We start from the raw sequence: 18,766 nt of genomic DNA, 5'->3' as shown, positions 1-18,766 counted from the left end.
ATTATTATCGCTTATACCACTTAAGGATGTCCAACGGGCCGGGCCGTCCCGTCCCGTCCTACTTAATTCTAAACGGGATAGGCCCATGTTAAACGGGACACGGGATGGGACGAGATGGCCATTTCGTCCAGTTTGTCCCGTCCCGTTTCATCCCATCCCGTCCCGCCTGTCCCATCCTGTCTCGTCCCGTCCCGTCTCATCCTGCCTGTCCCGCGTCCTATTTTTTTTGTGCATTATATACAAGAAACTTGTAATCCTGCTTTTCAAGGTTTTCCTAAGACCATGGTTAGAAATGATGTTTTTAAATTTCAAACCGAATATTTTCAGTATATTTGTTGTGTATTGTTTCACTTAGATTGTAAGGTGTCTATCACATCTGATATAGGTCGTAGTCCTAATGGTTGTGATTATTTAACTGTTACATGTCATTGGGTTGATCATCACTGGAACATGCAAAAACGTATTATTGGTTATAAATTTGTTGATTCAAAACACAATGGAGCATATATTGTAACTATTATTCTACAAATTATTGATTTTTATGGACTCATTCCCCAAGTTTATTTAATTTCTACTATACTTAACCCATCTTTAAAATTAAGAGGTGCAAATGGACTTGCTCGTAAAATTTATGAGAATTTAGCAATTCAAGAAAATGAACAACTATCTCTCGAAGACTGCCAAGCTAACATATATTCTTATGTTAGATCAATGTTTGATAAATATAAATCTATGAAAACAACAAGTAGTGAAACTAGGGAAGAAGAAGAATACAATGAGATACTTAGCACCGGGAGCTATGACGACATGGAACTCATGGAACATCAATCAACATTGCCAATTCCAGAACGATATCCGAGAGAAATTATAGATAAGTTACAACGAAGTTATATAGGAGCTTACAATATTAGTATGATAATTTGTAATTGGCTACTAAGAAGCCAAGTTTAAACAGAATCTTTCCTAGAAGGTGGCTGCGTAGATTAGGTGCTCTTCAAAAGAATTATATTTGTATGTGAGATTTGAAAGTTCTATTAATAAAATAAAAGGCTTTAAGCGTTGAATTATTTTTATGAATTGTCTTACACTCTTACTTAGTTACTTAATGGCTTGAAATTATATTAAATAAATTATAACTCTATTATAAATTTATAATTACTAGAATATTTCATTACAAGTCTTTTGTTTTAATATTTTATAATTCTTTACTTAGTTTCCTAATTTCCGTTTAATTTTTAAGTTTATTAAATAACTCAAAAAACTAGTTGTTGCAAACTTTAAAAACTTAGTCATTGTCAAAAGAATAGCGATTTCCAAACTCAATGCTTAAATAATTTTTTTTTAAAAACGGCACTTAAGGCCCGCGAACCCGTCACGTCCCGTCCCGTCTCGTCCCGTTTGTTAGCGGGACGGGATGAGCCTACCGTCCGTCCCGTCCCGTCTTGTCCCGTTTGTTAGCGGGACGGGATGGGCCTACCGTCCGTCCCGTCCCGTCCCGTCTCATCCCGTTTATTAGCGGGACGGGATGGGCATACTGTTTCGTCTCGTTTGTCCCGTCCTGTTTCGTCCCGTCCCGGCTAAATATCGTCCCGTCCCGTTACTTCTGTCCCGTTCCATCCCGTTCCGTTGGAGAGCCATAATACCACTAACTAAATGACCCTTAAGCTCTCAAGACCAAGGATAAAGAAGGTCCCAGCAATGAATGTGACATAAACATCAAGAAGAGAGTCACCACTAAATGTTATTTACACTTTTCATTAACCTTTGTCTTTTCGTAGTATTTTATATATGAGAAGTGGCAATAAACAAGTCCACGTGTCAGTAAACATGAGTCAGCCTCGGCCACATTCAAATGCATCCCATTATTTGCCTTTTTTAGTATAAGCAAGTACATCATTTTTAGCTACATTACAAAATTTCTATTCAAATTCCACATACACTTAGTAGTTTTCAAATTGTGAACTATGAACCAACCATCAGACAGATAGAAATTCCAAATGCATTATCCAAAACCCATCTTTTAGTATATCGTCTTCTATCTCCAGAATCCTCTACTCTTCCTTAAAACATTTTTCTCTACTGTTTAATAACTCTTTAACATAAAAAGATTAATTAATATAACAACAAAACAAATTAACAGTCTATTCACTTTTAGATTGCCCACTAAGTGATCGATTATACTCCCTTCGTTTCGAATTATTTGTATGATTTTTAAAAATAATTATCTCAAATTATTTATCATTTTAAAAGTTATAAAATTAATTATTTTTTTCTTTGTATTTTACCCTTAATAGTACTTGTTCTTGAACAAGAAGATAACACATAAATCGAGTAAATATTCAATGAATAGAAATTATATCTTAAAACATAAATAATGGTAAAATAGTTTAAAATCCCTTCTAATTAATATTTTTCTAAGGGACGTGTAAAAAAAAAATACAGATAAATAATTTAAGACGGAGGGAATACTTATTTATCACTATTAAGTGATCGATTAAAATGGTAATACACAAAATATTAGTTATTAACAGTAAATGATATAATTCACGTAAAAGCAAATAGTGCTCCCTTCATTCACTTTTACTTGTCCATTATACTAAAAATATATTTTTATTTTTACTTGTCTACTATACTAAATCTAGAAAAAGATAATTTTTTTTTTATTTTATCCTTATCATTAATTACTCATTCCATAAATTATTTTTTAAGATTTTAAAAATGCTATTATTATTATGAGTAAAATTATATAAAAGTGAAGCGAGGAAGAATTATTCATTTAAGATAAGTTACTTATTTCTGACATGGCCGACCTCCAAAAAGAAAGTTTTAGCAAAATTAAAAAGAAAAATGAGATGGAATCTCTAGCACCACTAGTTCACACTTCACGCGTAAAATACTCTTTTTTTTTCTTTTTCTTTCTTCTAATAAAGAAGTAGAGCATATGAATAACAATATGATCCTTATTACAGGCGCAACTTACCATGGAACGACTTATTCTGCTAATGTGAGCCTCCTCTTTTTCCTCTTCTGCAACTCCGCCATTGTTACATGACCTCAACTTCAAGCTTCATATATACCAACAACACATCATATACCTATCATTTATGAAATTTTATATATTAGTGAAGTTTTGTCAGCAAGCAGATGTGCTTTCGAGGTGAATTATGGCGTTGCGCGCCTCTTTATCGTTTTCATCTATTCACCAGCAAACGGAGGTGAAAATCTATCCTTTTTTTCTCCTTACTTTTGCACTTGACTTTTTGTATTGCTTATGCTGCTTAACGATTTTACTCTTTTAGCTTTTTCAACTGAAATTGTTAATGTTGGAAAAAATAAAGATGTGAACATGAATACCTATTTTTGTAAAGGTATTTGCCGAATTTTGCTGACGGTTTTAGGTAATAATTAGAAAAAGGATAAAAGAAAAAAAAAACAGAAAGGATTTTATGAGTTCTGCAGCTAGCAATATTCTAGAGCTCTCTTTGTTGTGTATTACTCCTTTATTTATCAATTATTGAAATAATTACGTCTTACGATGAATAATGCACCAATAGAGACAATCATGATAAGATATAGATAGTTTTGATTAATTTTTTTTGTTAAATAGACATTTCATGTTACTAAAAGTAACTGAGATTGAAGTTGTTGTGAAAGTTTGTAAATGACAATAAGGATTGGAACAATTAATGGTTGAGTTGAGAAGAGTGAAATTTATTGTGCTATTATTTGAGTCTAGAGAGAAAAACCGCATAGCAGGAGGATTTGGTCATGTAGATGAAAAATAGTACTTGAAGATCCATTATATGTCCAAGGACTTTGTTCTTCTTGGCAACTATCATTTTGGCACAAATATTTTTGGTTCTTAAGATGGTTCTGAGTGATGTAAACTCCAAGGACAGATCCTAATTATCGGGCATTTTTAGGACTGCAGCAGATATGATAATGTGTGCATAGGATTCCATTTGGTTATTAAGTACATCTTTAGAATTTGCTTGGAGGTTGAAACAAGGTTCACTTGTTCGGAATGGGACAGTATAAAAATGCATATATTTAAATGGATCTTGCTTCGTCTATTGAAGATTGCTGGGGAATCAATGTTCCCTATTTATTTATTTCAGTGCGTATGTGGATGAAATCGGTGATTCAATCAATCAACCGTACCCCAATCCAGACTAGTTGTGTGCCAACCATATGAATCCTCTATATCCATTATGTACTATCCATGGCCAATTGTTGTACGAATGAAAATTAAAATACAGTTTGAACAAGGCAGTGACAGATTGTTATGATCATGGGATGCGAGAAACCAGACCTTACCTTATCAAAAAAGAAAAAAAAGGATGCGAGAAATCATAGGGAGAGTATACGAGATGTCTCACTCTTAATTCTTTACCCAGAGTTGTGGGGATGGATGGGGGGTGAAAAATGAAATAAATCAACTCCTTTCCTTCTTGATGAATTCACCTCATCTTACAAATGAAAAAAGAGAAGCTAAAAAAGAAAAGAAAATTAAGAGAAATGTGAGCCTCTTGCTTGCATATCATAGAAGTTGAGCAGTCATAGTGCAATATACTGAAGTGATTCACTGTGCCAAGGAGTAAAAATAATTCAGTTATTTTACCTGTATGATACTACAAAATTGAATTGCTACGTAGGAACTCTTATCCTGTCATGCCTTGGTCTTATACATCATCTCTTGCTTATCACTGGTCAGTATGTACTATATGAATTGTGCTGGGCATGAAGGAATAGATGAGGGGTTTGTCTTTTTTTAAAGTCGGAAGCTCTACGGGCGATGATATTATGGTGTAATTACTGACTTGTGTTTGTGTACAGTTCTGCTTTGCGAGGCCCAAATGGAAGAAGAAGAGATTAGTGCTTATGACAGCTCATCGTGGACCCCCTTCCTCCAGAATTGTCAGGTCAGTCTTGGATAACAGGAAATCAAATATCAAAGGTAATGGAGCAACTGAGCCTGCAAGGGTTCTTCTTGGGAGGTTGTTTGCCCAGACCCAGAAACTAGAAGAACAGATAGGCAGAAATCCTTATCTTCCTCAGGTCGCTGAGCTGGGACTGGATCTTGGCGAACTGGAGTCTGATTTGCTGGATGCTCTTGCAGCCTTGAAGAGGAAGGAAGAAGATCTTCAAGATACGGAGAGAAAAGTCTTGATGGAATACAATGAAGTAAACCATGCAAAATTGGAATTGGAGCAACGCGAGGAAGAGATTGCAGCTGCTAGTTCTAGGCAGGAAAAACTGGAAGATGAGCTAATGCAGGCTAATCTTACCTTAGCATCTCAAGCTGCTGAAATTGAGGATCTAAAGTTTCGTCTCAAGGAGAGAGATCAGGAGATATCTGCTGCACAAACAGCCCTAGATTCAAAAGCAGATGAAATAAATAAAATGAAGGATGAGTTGAAGAATAAAAGCGATGAAGCTGCTAACACTGAATCAGAACTCAGAACTAAGGCTGAGCTACTTGATGCAGCAAATGAAGTAGTTCAAAGACAGGAGGTTGAACTACAAAATCTCCGAAGAAAAATTCAAGAGAAAGAGAAAGAGCTAGAAGACTTCTTGACGATGCAGAAAACTGAAGAAGAGAAACTTAAAGTTGCCAAATCCAACTTGGAGAAGCAGGCAATGGATTGGCTCGTAGCAAAGAAAGAAATGAAGAAATTGGAAGAGGAAACATCTAAATATGGTGGAGAAGCAAATGAGACCCTTGAGGATTTCAGAAGAGTGAAGAAGCTACTTGCCGATGTAAGGTCCGAGTTAACCTCATCTCAGAGAGCTTTGACATCCTCTAGAGAGAAAATGGAGGAGCAGGAAAATCTATTAGAAGAGCGTCTCAGAGAGCTTGAAGAGCAAAGAAGAAGTGTAATGGCTTACATGACAAGTTTGAAAGAAGCTCAAATTGAGGTAGAGAGTGAGAAAGTGAAACTTACGGTAGCTGAGGCTCGAAACAGAGAACTTGAAAGGGATTTATCCATGGAAAAGGAGCTCATTGAGGAGTTGCAGAATGAATTGAATAATGAGAAGTCTTCTCTGCTAGCAGCTTTGAAGGAAAAATCTACTCTCCAAGAGGAGCTTGACCATAAGAGGGCAGAGTTTGGAGAAACACAGGATCTTCTTCAGGTTAAAGAGTCAGAGCTAGTAGATGCTAGATTAGAGATTCAGCACTTGAAGTCTGAGTGCGCTTCTCTTCAGCTGATGTTGGAAGAAAAAGATAAGGAACTTCTGGATTCAAGAAAGATGTTAGATGAACTAAATCAGGAAATAGCTGAGCTGAGGGTGCTCATGAGCAGTCAAGAAGTGCAACTTATTCAGGCAACAACTATGTTGAAAGAAAAAGAGGAATCCATGCAGACAATGCAAGATGAGTTAAATGATACAAAAATGAAATATTCAGAAGCTGAGACTGTTGTGGAACGTATAGTAGACCTGACTAACAAACTGGTTATCTCTGTTAAGGATGACGTGTTGAGCCCACTCAGTCATGCCGATGAAACGTGGTCATCTCAGCTGGTGGAGAAATCAACTGATACTTTTAGGTGGCAAAAGAACCAGCTGGAAAATGAACTCGAGTTAACCAGAGAAAGTCTGAGGGGTAGAGAAATGGAAGCTCTTGCTGCACAAAGGGCTCTCAAACTCAAAGAGGAGGAGCTCAAAATGGTTCGTCAAAAATTAGATGATAGGGAGGAAGAAATAAATAAAATGAAGGAAATGACTCGAGATGCAGATGACCTGATGCAACTTTATGCTTTGGCACAAGAAAGAATAGGTGAAAAGAGTACTGGGGATCTGGCAATTGAAAAGCTCCAACTCGAGACCGCTCAATTGGAAGTTGAAGCTGCTACTAGTGCTCTCCAGAAACTTGCTGAACTGAGCCGTGAGCTTTTGAATAAAGCTAGTTTGAGCATCGAGGCTGACTACAATAACAGTCTTTTGTTGGGTGACAGCCCAGGAACTGCAGCAAACGTCGCTAGCAGTGGTGAGTGTCTTGCTGAAGTCTACACGGAAATGGCCCGGCTTTCAGCGTTGACTGAGCAGCTGGTGAAAGAAGCTGGCATTTTATGCCCCAAATAAAGTTTTATGAAATTAATGACAATTCTCTATACATGCCTCTAACCATTTGCTTGCTATAGTTGCGGATGAGCTTAGAAAATTTGTTTGTTGTTTTAGCTCTGTTGTACGTTGGATTACGTCTCAAATACAACTGTTTAATTGTGCCTTGCTGGAACAATGTTGAGACTATGTTTCGTTTCTCCTTTGAGATGATAGCGAGAATTCAGAGAAAACATCTTATTGTAGTGCCTTCTGTGTTTGATTTTGGTAAATTCATATGGAGAAGTGGAGGGAGAAATAGTTTCAGCTTGTAATTTTTTGGATCAGGATATGGGTTTTTCTAAGGAGTTACCTTCTCATGAAAAGCCATTGAAAGAGTAACATAATACTCCTATTCAACAACAAAATGATCTTTTTATTAATTAGGAAGAAAAAATATTACTCCCTAATTGGAGAGTTGGCCAGCTTTTTAAATTGACTACATTTTTTAATTAAAAATTGTGATGTATAATACTTATCTAGTTTCTAAAACATGTAGAATTCCTTTTAAGAATTAAAATTAATATTTGATATTACACTGAAATTTAGGAATTTCTGACCTTCATACTTTTGGAAGAGGAGTTATTCCTAGTCGGGCTGCATACAAAAACCCCATATACGACTAGTAGAGTTCATAAACAAGGTTATTTCATCATATAAGCAAGCTTCTAAAAATAACCAATCTTTTTCATCTGGTGAAATACATTCCAGCAATTGAGATATAACTTACGAAGAGCAAAGAACAGAAGGAGAATTGAATATTAGTAACTTTTTCTTTTCCTTTTCACTTTAATTAGTGGAACGTGAAGAAATTGCACTACAATAAAAACCAAAAAAAAAATAAAAAAAATAAAAAAAATAGGCGGCTTTCACTTTCAGTTGGTTCTTCAGATGAAGATCAAGAACCATGCCAAGTGCAACCTTAAGCAACTGGTCATTTTAGGTAGAACAGGATCACTTGAATATGCTTCTGCACAAGTTGTTCGGTAATTCCCAAAAAACTACCCAAAAAAATATTGCAATTACCACCACTTTACTGTTTAACCGAACAAATTTATTTAACGTATTATGACCAAAAAGAACCTGCATATGTTTAGTAATCCTTGCTAAAAGAATTCATTAGCAAGGGCCAGAACCCCAGACTATTCGGTTGTCACAAATTAGATGGATATACAAAGAAGTGTTCAAGTTAGATTACCCATGAGTTCTTGTCATGGATATAATGATGATATGAGGGCTTAAAACAACTGTCATATAATGGAAAAAAAATATATATGAACAGTAAAAGTGTATTTACAGCCATCCATGTATTTACAGATCTTTAAACATTTGTTTATCATAGAATATTTGCATGCTCTAAGCAAAGGTTGCAAATAGGTTATCCAACTTTCCAGTAGATGTTAGTGCAATCCTCTTAGCTTGGCATTGATAGAGACTAAGAACTACCTAGAGGTGGTTGTTACACTAGCCCCTTCTCTGAATATGATATTTGCCACCTTTGGAGGAAGCCATGCTGCATTTTGAGCATCCCCTTGTTGACCTTCAATGTGTATCACCGGGTTGCGCCCCTTCTTCACCTTTGATCTCCTGACTTTCTTCCCGACAAAAAGGCCAAGCTTCATTGCAGTAAATAGGCCTAATGCAACCAACAGTGGTCTAACAGCCCAGTGGAAGTCCTCAAGGTGTTGATACTTCTTCACAATACCAGGGCAAGTGTCAAAAGAAACGATTTCGACTTCTGCTGGATCAGCCAAAAAGCTGCTATTTTCATCACCAAACACCAGCATACCAGGAAAGTTCACAACAAGACACCCATTAGGTAGCACATGACAAATTCTACCTGTTGCCCAGTCACCACCTCTCTTTCGGGGCCATTCAAAGCGCGGACAGAAAATATCACCCTTCAGCCTTACAAACTGTCCAGCACAGTAAGCTTCTGCCATCTGAAGCTCAGAGCAGTTGCCCTTCCAAAAGATCTCCAAACCTATGAATGCAACAGCTATACTTCCATCACGATCAATGGAGTGAAGGATGCCTACCGATGAATGTTTCTTACCGTTCGTCTTCAAACGTACCCAATCTCCTGCAGCCAAGCCAAATGTCACCCGCTCCAATGTCGATCCATGAACTCTAAGAGGATCATGGATGCCATGCACCCTCACCAGCACAAATCCATTTCGTTCTGTATCTCGTTCCATGCCAACAATGGTACCCCCTGGTACCTCCATGTTTTCAGGTTTACATGAGTTTGGTGGCTTCCTGGATCTCACAGTGTCTCCAATTTGAAGCTGATCCTTTAGGACCAACCACTTGCTATAGCCACTTCCACTTAATTTGTCTGAGTTAACCCGACTCCCCTGGTCTCTCCAGCCCTCAACACCATAAGCTGCTTCCTGTGAACTGCAGAGTAGATTGAACAAATTTAAGTTTCAGGTAAAAGCATTAATAGAGAAGTCAAAGCAAAAAGCGCCAAAGTCTGTTGGAGCTTTAAGTGCAAAGCGCAATTAAATTGTAGGTTTTAGCGGAAAAGAGTGGGTTGCTCTAGTGGTGAGCACCCTCCACTTCCAACCAAGAGGTTGTGAGTTCGAGTCACCCCAAGAGCAAGGTGGGAAGTTCTTGAAGGGAGTGAGCCGAGGGTCTATCGGAAACAGCCTCTCTACCTCAAGATAGGGGTAAGGTTTGCGTAAACACTGTCCTCCCCAGACCCCACTAGTGGGATTATACTGGGTTGTTGTTGTTTGTTGTTGTTGTTGTTGTTTTAACTGAAAAAAAGCACCAAGGAAGAAAAACAAAGAATAGAAATGTAATGCAAAAAAATGTAACTATAAACAACTACCTTAGAAGGAACTTTCAAGTAATAAAATAACCCTATTTTCATGCATTAAGCAAGAGCCCATGCCCATCTAAAAATCAAGATGTTTACAATAAAGATCAAACTAGCATTCACTCTGCATCATGCCATGAAGGTTATGTCGTTACTACCTTCAAGGTAAATGACTAAATTTAACAAAGCTAATGATATGAATTCGTTCCTGCCTCACATAGCCTGGACAAACTACTAGCACATGTTCAAGTGTTTTGTCGTCATCAAATTATGCATGACCCTCATTCCTTTTAAGCTTCCAGTCAGATTTAGGTAATTTCAGTAAGTTTCGGGGGGTTATATTTTACAATTAATACACAAATTGACACCTGTACTTGCACGGTTTTGCAAAGCTGGCCACCAAAGTTAGAGTTGTCCCAACCAAACACCTCTAGTTGGTCAAAACACATGTTTAAACACCTCCGCATGGTTTGAACAAGCATTTGAATAAGATATGCAACTTCTTCATCAGATAAGACATTATAGAACACGTTAAATTTTACTTTAGTATTGGTATCTAAACATTATAAACATGCGTTTGAATAAGATATGCATCTCCATCAGATAAGATTGTAAAAGACCTGCAGAATTTAAAGGGGAAAGCTTAAACGAATTGATTGATTTGTGCCCCAAGACGAGGACAGGTGATAGAATTGGCCACTAGGTACTTCTCCCTCCAATTTCTTCCCTTCTCCAAAACTCATTTCTCCTCAATCATCACATCCTTGACATTCCTATATTTAGTGCTTATTAATGAGTTTAAGTTCTACGAACTGATGGTGTAAAAACTTGTTACACCACCAGGTCGTTTACAAGGTAATTACAGGTAAATTGCTATGATAACTATTAAGTAACTTAGTAAAAATGGTAACTAACCTATTACTAAATATTAACCTACACTGATAGTGTAAAAAAAGTTCATACACGGCACATGTATATAACCTAAATCCATATTTATAAGTAAAATGAGCTTTCATTGATATGCACCACGTGAGTGCCAGATATGTACAACAATTCTTTAGGTAAATTCTATACGGTGCTAGGATTTCATTTGCACATGTATACCGGCTGTTCACGTCAGCTCTTTATTACTTAATATATCATAAGTTAATTATATCTGAACTTTGATGAATTTCCTGAGGCCAAACACTGTTCCGACTAACAAAGTCAAATACTTCTAATATACCATATTATAATCATTTAAAGAAAATCCTTTTAGAGTATTAGTTATCAGAGAGGAGTATTAGATGAGTTTGCGCAATTGCCAATCATAGTGTTCTAGGTTATATAATCATAATATGAAGTTGTAACACCAACAATAGTAAACTTTTCTTATCATAGAGGAAACAAAAAAGCATTACTGCATATAAGATTTCCTGGCATACCTTTTCCATAAAAGTAGAATACATGGTTTATATTTTAGGTAAATAGTGGTAGATTTATAAACATTATGATCAATGCTTCTTATATTCATAAGACTTCCCTCTCGCAAGAAAATTAATTATTAGACAGTTGATTGCAGTTGGCACCTGGCAAAGCTCAATAACTACTAGTTGTAGTTTTTTTTTTGAGGTAACAGTAACTTGTAAAAATTTAGCAGCAATCATTATAAATCTGAATGGTTTGTCTATGCCAGTCCAGAGTGAAGAAGCATGAGCCAATTCCACAGGTTTTCTTATCAAGTCTTCGCTGCATCTTTTTAACTACTCGTGTGTAACTTCACCTTCATTGCATTTTTTTAACTGCTCTATGTAGCTTCCCCTTTGAGGCTACACCAACAATTTCGAGGTTACTAAATTCTCTTATATTTGTTTTCAACATCTCTTTGTGTTTTTACTTCTTCTATGTTCTTGTTCAATCTAAGTGAACAAAGATACCAGAGACATTCAATATCAGTTGTATATCCATAATCTGTTAATAATTACCTTTGCACTCCCAGAACCTTTCAACTGCACCATCCTTCTCAGTATTTGTCACAGAGAAACCGCTAACTAGCCAATAAATTCCATAATTGTTGGTTCATTCTAAGGAAGTGAACTCCATATACCTGTCAAACCTTCCAGTATTGTGATCTTAACTCAAGGTTCAAGTCCATGATTCCATGATTGGACTTCATATACAACCATCTACATTTTTTTACAGGACTCAATCAATGCTCACATCAACTGTCAAGTCTTCTTATCCTAATAAGACTAGTTTAACTTCTCAAAAAAATATCTAACGTCCATACTGGACCTATTGATCATAGAGCAGAACAGACTTCAGATAAATATTTTATGAGCACCTCGTAGAAACTGAGGATGCAGAATCAAATATGCGACATTTAGTACCTTTCCCAAAACCCAAAAAGGCACGGGGAGGAACCTTTTCTTTCCTTTAACTAGTCCTGCTGCGTGGATGAAAAATTACACATTCTATTTACGGTTAACTATTCTGTTGGAGATGCAACACAATGATTCTGATAAGCACAAAATTTTCTAGCCAAGGGCAAGAATACTTTTCACAATTCCATACTGCACAACGCAGAACCCTATTGGCTATTATAGATCAAAATGCCTTTATCTACTAGTACAGTATTCGAGTTAGATGGGGGCCCACTTTTCCAAAAGCGAGCGAAACCCCATCCCTCTCTTTCCTTTTTTCTCCCCCATGTCGAATCCACCCATCAACCCCCCCCCCCCCACAAACACACACACAAAAAGAAAAAAGTATTCAAGTTAGAGCTTACTCCAGAGTGTAGACTCTTAAGCGAGACATGCTCTCACTTCTTTTGTTTCTTTTAAGCAAATTCTAGTGGCTGAATCAGATATCAAACCCCTAAAACAACCAGTTCTGTAACTTTGATTCTTTTAGAAAATGAAACATACAGCAAAGCTAAAAGACAGGAAGGAATTGCCTTCCAACGTAAAATAAATTAGATACCTTAGAAATGCATGCAAAATGTCTCCCATCAGAGGGCGATTCCGGAAATCATACTCAAAACAACCAATTATGACCCTTTCAACCGCAGGAGGGAGTCCTTCAGGAATATGTGGTTTCTCTTGTCTCTTTACAATAGATTTAAATATTTCATCAACTGATTTACCACTCCATGGCTGAGAACCGGTCAGCATTTCCACAATGCTGCAACCGAATCCCCATGAGTCAGTCTCAAAGGATATGGGACCCCTAACTTCTGGCTGCCATTGTTCTGGAGCCATGTAATTCGGGGTGCCAAGTCTTCTTGACATATCTGAACTCAACGAAGGAACTCCAAGAAGCAGATAAGGAATCCCAATATCCCCCAAAATTGCATGGTCGTTTTCATTCAAAAGGAAATTATAAGGTTTAAGGTTAAGAATCAAGATCTCCTTTGTGTGTAACTCCATTATCCCACGAGCAAGATCAGTCCCATACCTGTATGATCACCAGAATGCATATGTCATTATATCATATTTTCCCACACAACTTTAGTATGGACCAAAACTCATTCTCAATCAAAACTACACCAGTATCACCTTATAACATCTGGCAAGGACAGCTTTCCTTCTTTTGCACGAGCCATTTTATCACCAACAGAACCTTCATAGAACTTCATAACAATGCATAGCTGCAGGGGTGTTTACAGTATTTCAGAAAGGCAGAAGAACTTATAGCATTAACATTATTGCGAGAATATATTCACCTTTCCATTTATCACAGACAGACCCTGAAGCCAGCAAATATGTTGTAGTTCTTGACACTGAGTAAACAAATTTCCCAGCCGATCTAAGACAACATTGATGTTCTCCTCCTTCATAGGATGTAACATCTTCACAGCTACTTCATGATACTCGTCATAATCTGCAGTGGCTTGGTGACGAGTTGCTAACCAAACATCACCAAATAGACCCCTTCCAATTCTCTGTCTAAGTTTAATAGTTGCAGGGTCAATCCATGGGCTACTCTGGCTAGAGGATGCCACAACAGTTGTAAGCTTATCAGAAACACCTTCAACAATCTCAAAGTCGAATGCAGATGTTGGCTGCTTAACCACAGCTTTCCCAGCCATTCTCCTGTAATAAGAAGTCTTATTTTCTAAAGATAGGAATTCATGAAAAGAAGGCACATAGGAAACCACCACGGGAGTAAACTGAAGCTCATATATATTAAGTTAGAGATCATCTCGTCAAAGGGATCAAATAGTAATCTCTGGAAGAGATATACATAATACAATTACATAACAAAGGTCAAACCTGTATTACAGTAGAACAAGCAACTACATATTTACAATATGAAATCTTGTAGTGGAAGACGCTCAGCCAGTAAAGCAGCTCTCGTATAACCTCTCTCTTTTCTTTTTGGTGCTTGCTGAAACTTTAAACGATCTTCTAACTTTCCCTCACTCTAGACTTCAAAAGAAGGGGAACCTTGGGACACCGGTAAATGTTGCCGCCATGTGAGCAAGAGGTCATGGGTTCAAGCTGCAAAAACAGTCTCTTGCAGAAATACAAGGTAAGAGTACGTACATAAAATCCAATGTGGTCCGATCCTCCCAGACCTCTCGCATAGCGGGAACTTAGTGCACTGAACTGCCCTTTTTTTTTAGACTCTAAAAGTTTCTTGGATGCACGCGATAAAGGTTAAATCAGGCAATTGCAGAGAAATACCCAAATAAACTCTCCTTCAGTAGTAGCATTTAGTCAGTGTTCACATTAAGAATTCTGTCATAGCATTTGAGATCAGCAATCTATCAATCTAAAACTATTTGGTGAGTGAATCTGTATCCACTCTATTCCATTTAGGCCCATTTATTCCACTACTCTGCACTTTGTCTTTTAGGACAATATAATGATTCTCTAAAACCCTGAATGCTCCAAATCTCACTCCTTCCCCTACACTGTCATACAATCTCACAAAACTTAAGAGACTCCTCTCTACCATTGGACATGTAAGTGTGCCAATAATAGTAACCTTTGCTCCAGCTAGTTGGTACCTCCTATTGGGGTACCTTGTTTCCATGGTGTTCTGTTCTTCAGACAACAACAACAACAACAAACCCAGAGTTATCCCATAAATGGGGTCTGGGGTGTTCTGTTCTTCAAAATAAATATAAAATATATTTAAATTATTTTTCACTTTTAATTTTATTTGGTATAATGATGACATGAGTTGAGTTTAAATAAAGATTTAAAGATTCATATAGCAACCGACCCCAATCTATTTGGAATTAAGGTATTGTTGTTGTTGTTGTTGTTTTACTTTTTCATTTATAGGTTAGAAACAATAATTCAAGCTTATAGTTAAAGTCAACCTGAAAATTAACCTATCCACCCCTCCTCCTCCCCCACAAAAAAGGTAAAGTAAACGATGATTGTAACTGACAAAGCACACAGTATCCTAACTGAGACACACCTCTCACTCCACACATCTTCAAAGAAAACTAAACAAAACTCATGATCAGATAAACAAAAAAGATTAATTCTTTCAGCCCAAATTCTAAAAAAAGATTAATCAAATAGGAGACACCCAAAAAAGAAGGTCAAATAATAGACGATGAGAACAGGAAAGCAAAAGGGTGGGACTTACTTGTTAACAGAAACAACCTGAAGCAGGAAAAAAGAAACTGTAAAAAGAGTCAACACAAGCTCAAAAACTGAACAAGCAAGTTAAAAAATTTCGACGAATTCAAGTTATTTAAAACCCGATCATTTGCACTGAACCTGCAAAAAAGAAAATGGAAAAATGAATTGAATAGTAGGAGAAGTAAAGAAAGAAGACAAGTGAGAAGAAAAGGGAAACCTTTGTCAAAAGATTCGTGAACGTGAAGGCGGAAGTTTTTGCTAAATTTTGTTGATTTTTTGTAGGGAAAAAAATTAGAGAGAGTTAAGAGTCAGCATGTTGGGACTGGTGTTGTGTCACGTCCATACGTTACGGTTGGTTCTTTTAAAGAACCTCAAGCTCGTGTACGTCATCTTCTAATTCCTTTCAATTATAAATTGATGGAGAAAATTGTTTTTTCTTTTTTTAGAAAGAAAATCTAGTAAACATTTATTCTTTTGAAATAATTATAGTAGTTATTTCTGAAGTTTAAATACTTGGTTACTTTTCCACTCAAACATTACTTTATAACAAACAAAATGACACCTCATTTCTTAGACATGTTAATAAATTTTTTTAGTATAAATACTCTCATGCAATGTTAACCTATTATTAGTACTAGTAAAATACTCATTTTTCTCTAATCAGTTAGCTTATCTGGAGCTACAGTGTTATTTTAAGAAAAAAATATCTTTAAAACTTATAGATAGTTTATATGGTTGATTCAGTTTTTATCAAAATCAAACCAACCCAATTATATCGGTTAAGATTTTTTGGGTTTTTCGGTTTTTTACATGAATATTATTTCAGTATTACTTTGTTAAAATTATAAATAAAGTTTTGATAGATGAATATATGTATAGTAAAAATTAAAAAAATTGACAAGCATGTAATCTATTAAAATATTCTTATGGAAATTTTTTTTAGTAACACATAATAGTTATTTTTTTTAGTCGTCTAACAATAATTTTTCGTTGATGTATTCAAGGTTAATCGAATTTAATGATTAAACATAAAAATCAATATGATACCTAAATTATCGAAATACCATTAATTCAAATTCAAAAAAGATATAAGAAATCTTGACATATGAATATCGAAGAACAAAAAGATAATTGACGCATTTCAGTAACATTTGATAAGAAAGTGATGATACAACCCATTATTTAGAGTAAATAAAAATGAATGCACTTCATATTTTTATTAAATATTACATCCCATGAGAGGATCCCAAATATTTCTAGATATTTTTAAAGAAAATTTTATATAAAGTCTAAAAAATATATATATTTATATGCGGTTTGGTTCAGACTTTTTTTACTCAATACCAAACCAAACCTAATCGGGTTTTTTAATCGGTTTGGTTTGATTTTTCGATTTAATGCGATTTTCTGCTTCGGTTTGAACACCCATAGTTTTAAATATGCATAGTTATTAAAGATAAAATTTGTAATAAATTATTTAAATATAAAAAAGTATAATTTTTAAAATAAATAATACTACTACATAAAATAAAATGAAAACGGTTCAAGTACTAAAAAGCCAAATGTATACCCAAGTTCTTTATTGGAGATTTGGAGTAATGGTTTTGTTAATTGATGTGACATACAAAAAGAAAAAGGAAATTTTTTGGTACGCGGGAAACATTGCTAGACGCAACGTGTACTGCTTTGGTTGATAAGTTCATGTTTGACCTAGCTTATCCGATCCTAAAAATACTTGTTTTTTTTAAAAAAAATACTGTTTTTTCAAAGTTAAATGTTTGGCCAAGCTTTTGAAAGAAAAAAAAAAGTATTTTTAAGGAGAAGACGAAACAGTTTTGAAGAAACAGAAAAAATAATTTTTCTCCAAAAGTATTTTTTTGAAAAATAATTTTGAGAAAAATACACTTAGAAATAATTTTTAAAAGTCTGTCAAATACTAATTGTTATTTAGAAGTGATTTTCAAATTAATTAGTCAAACACAAACTGTTTCTTTCCAAAAGTACTTTAGAAAAAAATACTTTTAAAAAAAAATACTTCTTAAAATAAACTGATTTTTACAGTTTGGCCAAACAGACTATATAAGGTTCGTCATGGGGTACCAGCAAAAAGAATAAGAGAATCACCCCAAAGGAAAAAGAAATTAAACAAAATTAAAACGTAGTGGTACACAAACTTTAACTTTTGCTCCAAGTCCAAAGATGTATTTTCATTCACCTTGGTATTTACGTTTTGTCTATCTAAATTACCTTATCTTATGGAGAATGACTAACTAAAATTGACCTCTGGATGAAGACATATTTTTATAGTTCAATAAATTAAAAATAGTTTTATGGGCATAAATGAGACTTTATAGAAAAGGTTAGAAGACGGTTAACAATAATCACATGCTTATATAAATATATAACTAATTCAAAATGACTAAATCTGAAAATTCAATAAAGGTGTTCAAATTTTAAATATCCTTTGTCAGTGGACTATGCAAGGGTGTTCAAAATCTAATTTTTTTTATTAGTAACAAATAATATTTCACCCCATATACAGTGTAATTTTTGGCAAAGATATTTACTCTTGATCACATATAATTCGCCCCCGTGTCCACAAGTAATTCAGAGTCATGTGTTTGAAGAATGTATACGGTTAAAATCGGACCCACCCGATTTTACTATTTGACCGAGACCGGGAGGTTGCATCGAAGGATGGCCTCGTAACGGAACAGACTAAATCACGAGGATAAGGTACCGAGTTCAGAATCGAAGTACCTGTCGAGATCGAAGTTAGTAGCGATCAAAGCCAAATGAGAAAGACAACGAACAAGATCGAAGATAGTACAATAATAGAAAGGCGAGATATCCGTGACTGGTCGAGGGTCATGGCGTAAATCTCGGAACGGATCAAATCAGAAACGGTTAATTAGCTAATTATGGGATTTTCTTCTGTAATTAGAATTATACCATAAGTGAAATTTCTCTACTATTTAAAGGGGGGTTCTAATCATTTGTAAGACACATTGTTCACAGATATAAAAATAATATAATTCTCTTTCTCGTTTATACTATTGTTCATCAGCTTGTTATAATTTGATTGTTCTTACATCAACCAGTTCGAAGGGTATCCAAACTCGAGGGCTGAGTTCCATTCTAACACTGATTTATTTTACTTTATAGTTCATTTTTGTTATTAATCTTCATATTTATCAATTGGTATTAAGTAAAATCACGTGTCCTTAGAACCACATTATAAGTTTAATTGTTATCC

At 35.5% G+C, this 18,766-nt stretch overlaps 2 protein-coding genes across 5 annotated transcripts; one reads left to right on the top strand and one right to left on the bottom strand.

Annotated features, from left to right (window-relative positions):
* Positions 1-2,927: 2,927 nt before the first annotated feature.
* Positions 2,928-7,298, top strand: LOC107764320 (protein involved in starch initiation 1). Its single transcript, XM_016582879.2, has 2 exons — positions 2,928-3,215; positions 4,837-7,298. Exons 1-2 carry the CDS (start codon positions 3,165-3,167, stop codon positions 7,084-7,086), a joined length of 2,301 nt encoding a protein of 766 aa, XP_016438365.1. The 5' UTR covers positions 2,928-3,164; the 3' UTR covers positions 7,087-7,298.
* A 1,061-nt stretch (positions 7,299-8,359) lies between these two features.
* Positions 8,360-15,889, bottom strand: LOC107803562 (protein KINASE OF THE OUTER CHLOROPLAST MEMBRANE 1). 4 transcript variants are annotated; one of them, XM_075245301.1, is made up of 7 exons: positions 15,728-15,889; positions 15,515-15,648; positions 14,182-14,422; positions 13,632-14,001; positions 13,465-13,556; positions 12,890-13,363; positions 8,360-9,504 (listed from the first exon to the last, which is right to left on the bottom strand). In XM_075245301.1, exons 4-7 carry the CDS (start codon positions 13,995-13,997, stop codon positions 8,547-8,549), a joined length of 1,890 nt encoding a protein of 629 aa, XP_075101402.1. In that variant the 5' UTR covers positions 13,998-14,001; positions 14,182-14,422; positions 15,515-15,648; positions 15,728-15,889; the 3' UTR covers positions 8,360-8,546. The 4 variants fall into 4 exon arrangements, with proteins under 4 accessions (XP_075101402.1, XP_075101403.1, XP_075101401.1 ...); XM_075245302.1 differs by having other exon boundaries at positions 14,182-14,409; XM_075245300.1 differs by having other exon boundaries at positions 14,182-15,648.
* Positions 15,890-18,766: the final 2,877 nt, after the last annotated feature.

The sequence above is a fragment of the Nicotiana tabacum genome, chromosome 23, assembly GCF_000715075.1.
Source record: "Nicotiana tabacum cultivar K326 chromosome 23, ASM71507v2, whole genome shotgun sequence".
In the NCBI taxonomy this organism is placed as follows: domain Eukaryota; kingdom Viridiplantae; phylum Streptophyta; class Magnoliopsida; order Solanales; family Solanaceae; genus Nicotiana; species Nicotiana tabacum.
The sequence above is the reverse complement of the archived record's forward strand: the minus strand, read 5'-3'. Positions and strand labels throughout refer to the sequence as shown.

Excerpts from the sequence above, each read along its gene's own strand:
- LOC107803562 (XM_075245300.1), bottom strand. The coding sequence starts at position 13,997 with ATGGCTGGGAAAGCTGTGGTTAAGCAGCCAACATCTGCATTCGACTTT. Across the intron at positions 13,364-13,464 it reads TCCTTGCCAGATGTTATAAG|GTATGGGACTGATCTTGCTC; the intron begins GTGATACTGGTG and ends GTGATCATACAG. Across the intron at positions 9,505-12,889 it reads ATTTTGCATGCATTTCTAAG|TTCACAGGAAGCAGCTTATG; the intron begins GTATCTAATTTA and ends TCTACTCTGCAG.
- LOC107764320 (XM_016582879.2), top strand. The coding sequence starts at position 3,165 with ATGGCGTTGCGCGCCTCTTTATCGTTTTCATCTATTCACCAGCAAACG. Across the intron at positions 3,216-4,836 it reads CTATTCACCAGCAAACGGAG|TTCTGCTTTGCGAGGCCCAA; the intron begins GTGAAAATCTAT and ends GTTTGTGTACAG.